The sequence below is a fragment of the Nicotiana tomentosiformis genome, chromosome 2, assembly GCF_000390325.3.
Source record: "Nicotiana tomentosiformis chromosome 2, ASM39032v3, whole genome shotgun sequence".
NCBI lineage: Eukaryota > Viridiplantae > Streptophyta > Magnoliopsida > Solanales > Solanaceae > Nicotiana > Nicotiana tomentosiformis.
Window position 1 is genome coordinate 127397605 of NC_090813.1, and position 12495 is coordinate 127410099.

Consider the following 12495-nt stretch of genomic DNA (forward strand, 5'->3'; position numbering starts at 1 on the left):
TGTGAGGGAGCTGTGAGCTCTTTATTGTGGAAGAATATTATTGATGAATTATTTTGACATGAGCCGTGAGCTCTTTATTGTGAAAGAATATTATTGATGAATTATTTTGACATGAGCTGTGAGCTCTTTATTGTGGAAAACTATTATTGATGATTTATTTTGGCATGAGTCGTGAGCTCTTTATTGTGAAAAAATATTGTTGTTGAATTATTTTGGCAAGTTAAATTATTTGAGCACTTGAGGTGCAAATTGTGATATATTGTGATATTGATACGCATGCGGTGGTATAAGGTCTGGGTGTTGAAACGCATGCGGTGAGATAAGGGTGGCTTGATACGCGTGGCTAGTAGGGGAACTACTAGAAGTCATGCGGTGTGATAAGGGTGGCTAAAACGCGGGATGCTATTTCGGAAAAAATATTTTCTTTAAATAAATTGTGAAGGCTCCCGCGGTGATATAAGGAAATGAGATATTGTGAATTTATTTATGATTTGGGACTACGAGGCGGTACCTCGGGAGTGCCCTTGTTGATATTGATTTATGGCCGTAGTTGCCTTTGATTATTATTGTGATTTTCATAAAGTTGAAGGAAATTCTGTTTTGATTTCCACGAGATATTATTTGCAATTATTTGATAAACATTGATAAACAATGATAAACATTTTAAACAATGATAAACATTTTATTTTATAAACAGTAATCAATGTCATTTTATTTTACTACATTGATAAATATTTTACCATGCCATTATTATATTCCAGTAGGGCCTCACCTGACCTCATCACTACTCTACCGAGGTTAGGCTTGGCACTTACTGGGTACCGCTGTGGTGTACTCATATTACGCTTCTGCACATCTTTTTGTGCAGATCCAGGTACATTTTACCAGCCTAGACGTTATTGAGTTACCTGCGCACGGAGACTTCGAGGTATATCTGCCAGCGTCCGCAGACTCCGGAGTCCCCTTCTATCATTTTATATTGCTTCCTTATATTTTATCTAGACCTTGATATATAGAGACATTAAGAATAAATTCTTAGAAGCTTGTGACTTATTTCTACCGGGTTTTGGGAGTTAAAATTGTTTGAATTGTAGTTTAATTATTTCAGATATTTATTATTATTCCGCATTGATAGGCTTACCTAGTCTTAGAGACTAGGTGCCATCACGACATCCTACGGAGGGAATTTGGGGTCGTGACAATACGGGGGAGTATCGGCCTATCTCCCCAACAAACAGTTAGCACCCGCGAGCGTGGGGTAGGTAACCCTGACATCATGGTACTTACGCTGGGAGAGGTTGGCCATTTCTCCCTACTAAATGTGAATATCATAATTAAAGGCACATAACAATTGGTAATACACATAAGCATGTATTCATGTCATATATAATATCGTACTGAATAAGAATAAGTGAACTAAGCATTGGATCACGAGAAGACATGACTTAGCAATAGTTAACATACGGAGAACAAGGGTTATAATGGAATTCCCTACTAGGAAAGTAAACATCAACTCACCTTAAAACTTCAGCTCCAATTCGTCTCTTCAAGTTTTTCGAGTATTCGACAACGCGAAATCTACAATAATAGGCTTAACCATGTCAATTCATAAGCTATTAAGTCTTACTTGTTGTTACTTAGCTATAAATCTAGAAATTCTCACCTCACTGATTCAAGTAAAGCTTTCAACTAAATATTTTCATTCTTCCACAAAGGTATATAGATGACGAGGCCATGAATTCAAGTAAACTGATTTTACAAAAAGATAAAGTGACCTTATTATAAATCCTTGGTTCTAGACCTATAACATCAATTATGTATTCTACAATTAAATACTAGATATGGAAGAATCTCTCACTTAACTTTGGCACTAACTAAGAGATAAACTTTTATCATATGGGCATTCAAAGACAACTTCTCTGCCATGACTAGAAATATGAACCTCAAAAGCTCTATCAATTTATTTCAATGAATACTTAAACTTACGTATAAAAATAATTTCATAAAATGAGAACTTAAAGGTTTTAACTAAATTTTCACCTAGCGATAATAACCATAGGAAATTTGGAAGAATTAAATACCTGGGTTTCAAGAATGGAGAATTGCAAAACCTTAAATTGTTTTATGGCTTTCTACGTTCTCCGTGTTGCCTAACTCCTAAAGTAATTAAATTACTTTGTTTTTCTTGCTAAAACCTCATTTTTCCCTCTTTACTTCTTCAGACAAAGACCTTTACCAACCCTTCTTACCAAAATTTTTTTTTTACCCCTCTAATTCCCTTAGGCTTCGGTCCCACTAAGTCTCTTTTTCTTTTTTCTTTTTTTGCTTTTTAATCATTGTAGTTGCTACTTGCTATTATTAAGCAATATGTATTTTAATGCTAGCGAAATGGGGCATTACATTCTTTTTCCCTTAGAAATATTCGTCCTCGAATGTCATATCACAATTATTCTTGAGTATAAAGAAATATCTTAGGCCTTATGCCACTCTCACTATCTCTTAAGACCTCAAAATTTGGCTAATTCCTAAAATTTTCAAAAATTTCGGCAGAGTTTTCTTTGTAACTAGAGTTATCCCAAAATTTTCAACCTGTCAAAACCAATCGAACAATAACACTTTGCACCTCCAGCTACTCAATCCAATAATATACAACATCAAGGCATACCCATATACCCGCCAAAGCTATTTTACATCATTATAAGTACATATATCACATAACTTGGCAATCTAAATATTTTAAAGCTTAAATTGAATTATGTACCTGAAATCTCGAACAAATAAGGATACTTTTTCTTCATGACTAAATTTTCACCTAGCGATAATAACCATATGAAATTTGGAAGAATTGAATATTTGAGTTTCGAGAATGGCAAATTATAAAACCTTGAATATTTTTATGGCTTTCGTTCTCTGTGTTGCCTAATCCTAAAGCAATTAAATTGCTTTGTTTTTCTTGCTAAAACCTCATTTTTTTCCTCTTTACTTTTTCAGACAAAGACGTTTACCAACCCTTCTCACACACAAAAAAAAAAAAAACTTTTATCCCTCTAATTCCTTTAGCTTCGGTCCTACTAAGTCTCTTTTTCTTTTTCTCTTTTTGCTTTTTAATCATTATAGTTGCTACTTGCTATTATTAAGCAATGTGCCTTTTAAAGCTAGCGAAATGGGGCATTACAGATTTAAAGAGTATAATAGACTTTTCAGGTGAATGATTTGTAAAATCTCGTCAAAGTGATTATTGTGATAACTAGAGTATAGTAAAATAATTTGTGTAAAAAAAAAAAAATAATTTTTGGGTAATGAACATAAAGTTGAAACTTTTACGTAACAAAAGAAAGAAAAATGACTTTTGGATAATAAATACAAAGTAGAATGACCACCCATGAAATTTACTCTACCATTATCTATCGGTGAAATCGAAATCAAAAGATTATTACTAATTGAGGTGGTGTTTGTTTTTAGTCTACTCTTTGCTCTCACAATCGAATGATTACAATAACATAATCTCTAGGAAAACGTTTAAATATTTAAAAGTTATGAAAAAAGTAAAACATTCAAAGCTATATATGCAAAAGATAAAACAATCAACTCCATGCATTTCATTTTCGAGAGAAAAAAAAGATTCATAATAAAATAAGGAAAGAATAATTAGATGCACATCGTTTGAACATAAAATGGGAATATCCAAATTAGCTCATCTATTTATTGGCGAAAAACATACTTCAAGGATGACAATATTCTTTTACCTTACTATTTTTGCACAATGATTTTCTAAAACAATACTTTAGTACCTTACTTTACTTAGCACACTGTTGAATCTTAAGTAGGACTCTACATGATTTGGTATAGTATTTAATTTGTTTTCTGTTCATTTGTCGCGTGGCCTTTGTGCTCACACCGACACTCGCAAATACGTGATTTTCTTTAGTCCACAAACTTATTAAAACACACAAAAAGAAAGAAGAAAAAAAAGAACCAAACAGAACGACCAAGAAGGGTGTGACCTAGTGCAATTAGGGACGGAGTTAGAGTGTTTGGGAGCGGCCTCAATCAAATTCGGTAGTTTTGATTCAAACATTATATTTGTTTTAAAAAATTTATTGAATATGTATAAATTATTAATCTAGAACCCAATAAATTCAAACGATTAGAATTTCGAACCCATAAGCTTGAAATCCTGACTCCGCCTCTAAATGCAATGAAATGAATTGAGAATTATAACATTTCTGGTTCTATTTTAGTGGATGCAAAAAATCAGGTGATTTTTTTTATTCGTTCAAATTTTAATAGACAAAGTTATCCAACGATACTTATACGGATAAAAAATAACAAATATTGTTAAAATGAATCGTGGTACACATAAACAAATCAGTAGGGGTGTACAAATGAAACCGACAAACCGCACCAACTCGATTATCCGAGTCAAATCGAGAAAAAAAATCCGACTATGGTTTGGTTTGGTTTGATTTGGTTTGGTGTTGGAAAAAAACACCCGACCATATTTGGTTTGGTTTGGTTTTAACTAAAAAAAGTCAAACCGAAACCAAACCAACCAGACATTATATATATAGAAGTTTTAAATATATTTAATACATAAAAATATTTATTGTAGTATAGTTTATAAATATTTCTTAAGCTTTTTCATAGTTTTATCTTTTAACGTATTATTTCAAGCTTGGGCTTATAATTTTTGGATAATCCAATAAGTTTTATAGTCCATAAATATTAGTAACTCAAATAAATCCTAAACCAAAATCAAATCAATACTAATGCTAATAAAAGACATTCAATTCAATTGTACTATGAATGAAAATAGTGTTGGATATCTATTTTTTTTAGTTTTTTCATGGTTTAGATAAAATGTATAACTTATTTTTCTTTTAGTGGTTAGTCATGTAATAATAGTACTTATTAGTCGTAACTTTAAATTATGTTTGTTTTCATTATGGCTTATTAATAATATTTATTTTATTCGATTTTATTATATTTATTGTAGAATATTTTAGTACAGTGCCATGACTCATCTCATATTTATGTTATTTTATTGAAAAATACCTTATATAATTTTGTCTTATTAGGATTAAAGAAATATTTGGAGTACAAATTTTATGTTTTGTGCTATGAAAACTTTATGAAGAAAAAAAACCCGAAAAAATCTGAAAAATCGAAAACTCCAAAAAAAATCGAAATTTAAAAAATTGACTTTTATTGGTTTGGTTTGGTATTTAGATTTAATAACCCGATACAATTAGTTTTGTTTGGTAATTAAAAAATTTAAAACCAACCCGACTTATGTACACCCCTACCCTGCAAATCAGATGTTTGGTTATTAAAAAAATAGAACGACTAGACACTAAAGTCGTCAGCTCCATCTTAGTTAGTTGGGTTGTCTCTCTCTTTCCTTCTAAGTTCTAACCCCACTTCCACTGTCGGCAGCTGTTAAGATAGTTTTTCTACGGGCTACAGCTCATTTTTCTGTCTTTTTTAATTACTACTCCGACTACTATTATCTAAAGAATTTAATTTATATGTTTTCATTTGTAAAATATTTTTATATCATTAATCTAGTTGTAAATTCAAGTTATATATACTTACACAATAAATAATTTTAATACCAGTATTATAATTTAACTGGTTATATATATATATATATATATATATAACATGTTCTATTATTAGGATATAATATGAGACCTTCATCAAAAGAATATAATAGATGACTTGATATAGATTAAACTCAAATGCATGATTCAATTATCGTCAGGATATTATAAACCGTTATCTATAGTCTGTTTAAAAATTAATCTCTTTATGTAAATGTTTGTATTCAAATATTTCGTACTCCATTTATTCTTGCATCAGCCTAAAGAAGTTTTAGATATTCAACTGTTATTTCCATATGTATTACAAGTAGATTCTTTTCTTTACGGGTTAAAAAGTCCTTGTATTGCTACAAACGCATCTCATTCCTATTTGCTTAGCATAAGCCAAAGCCGAATTGAAACGACGGGCGACTCTTTAATTTTAGAACACAATTGCATTCTTTATATGAATATGAATACGTTGGCAACTAAGACAAACAGAGATTCGTTGATATATAGCTGCAAAATTTAACCATTGAAGAAGACACTTGGTTTACTTTTATGTTCTTTACTGAATTCTATAGGAATGCTATTTTTAGGTATAAACATTCATACACTTCAATTTGATAAAAAGTTTTTTTTTCCTTTCCTAAACTAACATGATTACAAAAAATGAGAACACTCAAAACTAGAGTACTACTATCACACCTTTGGTTCCAATATTCGATTGGGGCTTTGTTTTACTTTATTCAGTTTTAAATAAAGTAGCTTAATGAGTAATTTTTTCACCTTTTATTTAAAAAAAAATATCGAATTACGCTGATGCAGATGTTATGTCTCTAATTATCATTTTTAAGAACCTCAAAAGTTTAATATGTTTGTCTTATCTTAAAGGGGCATTTGCTTCATTGAGTAAAAGTAAATTCTTTTAATAAAAATATTACTATTACATAATGTACATTGTAAGAATTCTTATTTAATTTTAAATTTTAAGTTTTTGTTTAAAACTAATATTTTTATATATACTTACTAATTTGTAAAGTCAATTTTAACTTTGTTACTACTACTATTTACTTTATAATTATTTTCGATAATTCAGTAAAAGAAATTACATATAATAAGAGCAAATAAGTAATTTTGTATGAAAACAACATACACTATAAAAATATTTATTACAGTGGCCAGTGGGTGATTATTGTCTAAACAGACTTTATTAAAGTCCACTTTAGCTCAATAGACTAACTTGCCATGTGAGCTTAGTTACAGCTGCCACACTCACCGCCAAGATTTTTCTCCTTTCTCTTTTAACCCATTTTCAGTAGCATTTTAGCAGATCTTAAGCAGAGAGTGTCCCAAAAGAAAAAAGCACAAGAAAATCTGTACAAGCTACAAGGGGCCTATGGAGTTCTTCAGATCTCTTCCTAGATTTACTGCTACTGCTGTTTTATTAGTCTTCTTGCTGTCCTGCTTCAGCTTTAAATCAACAGGTTTGCTCATGGTTTTATGGGTTTATTCCTTTTTCTGCAATCAAGTTTTAATTTTTTTGTGAAATTGTGATATATGGGTTTCATTTAATTCTTGATTTGCTTGTTTGGATTTCAAGTATTTGGTAATGCTGAAAGTTCTTGATGGCTTTTTTTTTGGAGGATTTTGATTTTTTATTTTTGTGATTTGAACATCAAGATTTGATTTTTATGTCAAAATACATAATGTTTCTATTGTTGGACTTAATGAACTGAAATCATACTGGACCAAAAGATTGATCTGCTTCTAGCCAAACCTAATCCAGAGGAGTAAAGTATATGGGGTTTCGATTTGATATTTTGCACGGTAATTGAACTTAAAAATTGGATCTTTAATGTTTTCTTCTAATTAAGAGAGGGAGTGATATATCTCATTTAAAAAGATTTCAGATCAATACCATATTTTACTTTCACTTTGGGTTTTGCTCTGGCTTATATGCTTCACGATTATATAGGAAGCTAAAAGTTTTCTTATCTCAAGTCAATGTGCTATCCTAATGGAATTCTCTGATCACAATGGATGATGTCATGAATAATAAGAATCTAATGCTTCTGCATTCTCCTAAAGACAAGATCAAAGAAGATCGTTACAATTTGGCTCCGTGCCTCTATAAAATATTTAGAAATGATGGATCCTGTCCAAACTATATTTTTCTATCGGAGAATCCATTTTCGTGCGATTGATGTTCTGAGATGCTAGAATTTAGGGGTTACACTGTCACAACTTGAATTTTGGTCACATTCGTTAAGATTTAAAGTTTAAAGTAAGTATACAACCAAATTTTAACTTCTTACATTGTGTAGATTTTCTCATTTTCTATATTGTGGAATCAGATATGTCTGATTCGTTTCACCCTCTTCCACTACATCAGTGTAAAGATCTGTATGTGCACGTGTTTTGTTTACTTTTTTCACATATAATTTTTATTTCTGGTTTTCTTCTAGATGCCTTCGACCCACTTGATCCCAACGGGAACATCACAATAAAATGGGATGTCATCAGCTGGACACCGGATGGATATGTTGTAAGTTGTACTCCTCATCTCTCTCTCTCTCTTTCTCTCTCTCTCTCTCTCTCTCTCTCCCTCTCTCCTTTTTGTTTTGCAAAACCAGTTTGGAGTAAAACCAGTCTGCATCTGTTGCACTGCAGTTTCTGAGTTTGTTTGAGAATTTCCTTTCCACTCATTAGTTGTTTCAAGTGTTATTGCATATAAAAAAGTTTATGTTCTTTTAGCAACTGTTTTTCTACTTTTCCGGATGAAGCTTACTCATTACCAAAAGTGCCATTGGCTTCAGCCTACCTGACACGGAACTTTAGTCTTTAGGCTTCAGTGTCATGTTCTATATATTCTTTAATCTGCATTTACCTCTACATCTTATTATTGGAGTAGTATTGAACAAATTGGATATTTCTGATCAATTATTATTGGCAATGGACAGGCTGTTGTGACTATGTTCAACTTCCAGCAATATAGGCATATTCAAGCACCAGGCTGGACTTTGGGATGGACTTGGGCGAAGAAGGAGGTAATATGGAACATGATGGGAGCTCAAACAACGGAGCAAGGAGATTGTTCGAAATTTAAAGGAAACATTCCCCATTGCTGCAAGAAGGATCCAACCATTGTTGACTTACTGCCCGGAACTCCTTACAACCAGCAGATTGCAAATTGCTGCAAGGGAGGAGTGATCAACTCATGGGGACAAGATACTGCAACTGCTGTTAGCTCATTCCAAGTCAGTGTAGGTGCTGCCGGAACAACCAATAAAACAGTTAGAGTTCCTAAGAACTTCACCTTAAAGGCACCAGGGCCTGGTTATACTTGTGGACCCGCTAAAATTGTTAAACCTACTAAGTTTGTTACTCAAGATGGGAGACGAGTAACACAGGCCATGAGTAAGTTACTTGGCTCAACTACATGCATTAAGAATTGAGATTTCTCCTTATCCATAAAATAAATGAGAATTCTGGAATACATTCCTCTTTTAAGGCTATTATTTCTACTTATAATTGCCATGAAGATTAATTTCAGACCATTTATATTGTTAATGACAGTGACTTGGAATGTCACATGCACATACTCACAGTTCCTAGCTCAAAAAACTCCGACATGCTGCGTCTCTATCTCATCCTTCTACAATGACACAATTGTACCGTGCCCAACATGTACTTGTGGCTGCCAGAAGAATGGCACTCAGCATGGAAATTGCGTAGAGTAAGTCCTACAAAACACACCTTTTTTTAATTCCAATTTTTTGTCACAGTTTCAGCTTTTAAAATCTTTGGTTATTTACTTCCCGATCCTTCTTCCTTTGCTTCATGCAGTCAAGACGAACCGCACCTAGCTTCAGTTGTTTCTGATCATGGAAAGAAGAATACGTATGCTCCTTTGGTTCAGTGCACGAATCATATGTGCCCTATTAGAATTCACTGGCATGTGAAACTCAACTACAAGGAGTATTGGCGAGTGAAGGTCACTATAACTAACTTCAATTACAATATGAATTATACACAATGGAACTTGGTTGTCCAGCATCCCAACTTTGACAACCTGACTCAGTTATTCAGCTTCAATTACAAGTCATTAACACCTTATGGAGCAATAAGTAAGTTCTCTTTCTATTGTTATATAACTATACAAGCTCTCATAACCAGTTGCTACTGTTTCATTCGTGATCCAAAAGAGCTAGCTGCTAATACTTTAGTGTTAAAGACATTAGATGGATTTCCAAAAGTATCTTTTCCCTACTTTTAAAGAAGAATTTCATTTCAGAATCTTGTGTCATACTTTTGGTTGGCAATACTATGTTATCGAAGATATTTTCGCCTAGATTTCCCTATCAATTGAGAGATTGGAAAATACGGCTAATCTCCTGGATTTTTTTAACAGATGACACTGCCATGTTATGGGGAATGAAATTCTACAACGATCTGCTCATGCAAGCGGGTCCTTTAGGAAATGTCCAGTCAGAGCTTCTATTCCGCAAGGATTTATCGACTTTTACTTTTGACAAGGGGTGGGCTTTTCCCCGCAGAGTTTACTTCAATGGTGATAACTGTGTCATGCCGCCTCCTGATTCATATCCATATATGCCGAATGTTGGTACTGTATGGAAGGTTTCTTCACTAAAGTTAGTGGTGACGCTGATGCTCTCTACAGCCTTCTTCTTTGCATCTATTTAGAAGCCTCTCGTTTGGATAAATGCCAAGTGCCTGTCTCAGTAAGTTATCTTTGGATTGATTCACTCCCACTGCTGATAAAACTGATTGGAGTACTGCCTGAGCAGTGATGTCGACCATTCTTATGGATTCGGGTAATACATGTTCGAGGCAAATATTAGTTTCATCTGCATACTCGTAAGGGCTGGTGGAATGGCTGCCATAATTTCCTTCAGCAGTTGTATCCAATGTGTTTCTACTGTGGTGTATTCATTTTTGTTATGTAGATTTCTCAAATTCGTAGTTATCTCAGATTTGTATGAGAATAAAGACCATTTACAAACAGATAGAGTTAAATTATTTGATATTCTTTAGTGCTCTATTTTTCTGTGCCATCACCATGTAACCACTTTCTACATTGTAAAAAAGATTCTGTGTTTTTCCAGCGTTTATAGTACATACCATAATTCCTGTCCTTCCGTTGCACCTTGTTATATTCTATGAAATGTTTGCTTCATTAGAGCAATTTCTAGCATTTTGTGAGCTCAAAAATGACATGAATGAGGTTTACTACTTGTTTCTGTCCATATTGTCAATGTTGGAAAAAGTAAACTAGATTCATCCAATTTACGCACCTTTGAAAGACATGTTTCCCAGTATGTATCGGATTGCTCTAAACATAGACTCCACTGTTGCTCAAAATAGAGAAAATGGTACTTGGTGCCCACATTTCAGAAGAAATTTGCAGGATTGGGAGGTCCACAGAATACTCACAATGTCCTAGAAGGTCATAACACCGATGATCAACAGCCTGACAAACTTACTTGAGGAAACTCTAAGAGAGGCTAATACACAGTCAAAGAAGGCTACATTCACTTCTGTGACCAGAATGCAATATAGATAACTGGCCGTGGAAACACATGGAGAACTAAAGTGTCTACCAACGTGACTTGCTTCACATGGTTGCCTCTAAATGGGGCCTGTCTCACATAAGACAACTTAATCAAGAGGAACATTACACTAGTCAACAGATGCCTACATGTGCCAACAACGGCCAGAAAGTGTAAACCACCTATTCCTCCACTGCTCAGTTGTAAAAGAAATTTGGAACTTCTACACTACCTTTAGTCTGAGATGGGTTATGCCACAATTAATAAAGCAAGCTTTTGAAAGTTGGTATTTTTGAAGAGTTGACAAATCCATCAAATTAATTTGGATAATGGTGCCAGTAGTAATATTTTGGTGCATTTGAAAAGAAAGGAACTGAAAATGTTTTGATAGTATTTCAACTCCACTCTACTCCCTAAAGACTGCGTGTTAATCTGTTTAGTTGGAACTATCTCACCCCTGTTAACAATGCTGATATTTTTTATGGATTTTATTAGCTCCATGATAGTAGCATAGACTTTTGTAATGGAGCTAATTATCCTATCTCTTTTGTACTCTTTGCATCTTCTTGATGCCTTTTAATGAATCTAATTTACTTAATCAAAAATATTTTTTTAGCTAAGATGCATGTATGATTTTATTCCCGAACTAGGGAATAGGATAACTCTAGAATTAATTTATGATACATGTACTAGACTACGTACATGTTTGTAAAATCTTATAAGTACCTAGACACTATAGCCATTTTAGTTAAGCAAGTTGAGTAAAGTAAAGAAGAATTATTTCCTCACTTGTCTTCAAAGAGAAATGAGAGATTGAATCGTCTCCTCCTCCACGATTTGCAACAGTCAATCTTGTTGGAAACTAAACAAGATTAATTAGTATTCCTAAGTTGTCTAGGATTTGATATTTGGTAATTTATTTAATTCATGTCTAGTTAGGTTTTGTTTACCGATTATGGGTGCTACTACTTATTTTCTTGTGGAGAGGTAACTATGATGTAGAGAGATTCAAGAGTTTATGAGTTGTGAAAAATCCTCCTACCACGTTCTCTCCCTAGTTTAATAAATTTCTTCTTTATATAGTCTTTGTTGAATTTTTTACTTGTGCCTAAATTATTCTTGGGGTATTTCAATCCTTCAAATTGGTATCAGAGCCTGTGTGAGATTCTGTTAGAGTCGGTGGAGATCCAAAAACAAATTATGGATACTCTATATTTACATGATTGCCACGTTTTCAAGTTTGATGGGAAAAATAATTTTGAAAACTGGCATCAATATATGAAATATTTTTTCAATGTTGGATTATGGCCCATTATTGAAACAGGATTTGAGGAACCCCC

At 33.1% G+C, this 12495-nt stretch overlaps 1 protein-coding gene across 1 annotated transcript; it reads left to right on the plus strand.

Annotated features, from left to right (window-relative positions):
* The first annotated feature begins 6822 nt into the window (after nucleotides 1-6822).
* Nucleotides 6823-10740, plus strand: LOC104109079 (protein COBRA-like). The gene is made up of 6 exons (XM_009618278.4): nucleotides 6823-7069; nucleotides 8051-8130; nucleotides 8546-9002; nucleotides 9162-9321; nucleotides 9432-9712; nucleotides 9997-10740. Exons 1-6 carry the CDS (start codon nucleotides 6982-6984, stop codon nucleotides 10287-10289), a joined length of 1359 nt encoding a protein of 452 aa, XP_009616573.1. The 5' UTR covers nucleotides 6823-6981; the 3' UTR covers nucleotides 10290-10740.
* The last annotated feature ends 1755 nt before the right edge of the window (nucleotides 10741-12495 follow it).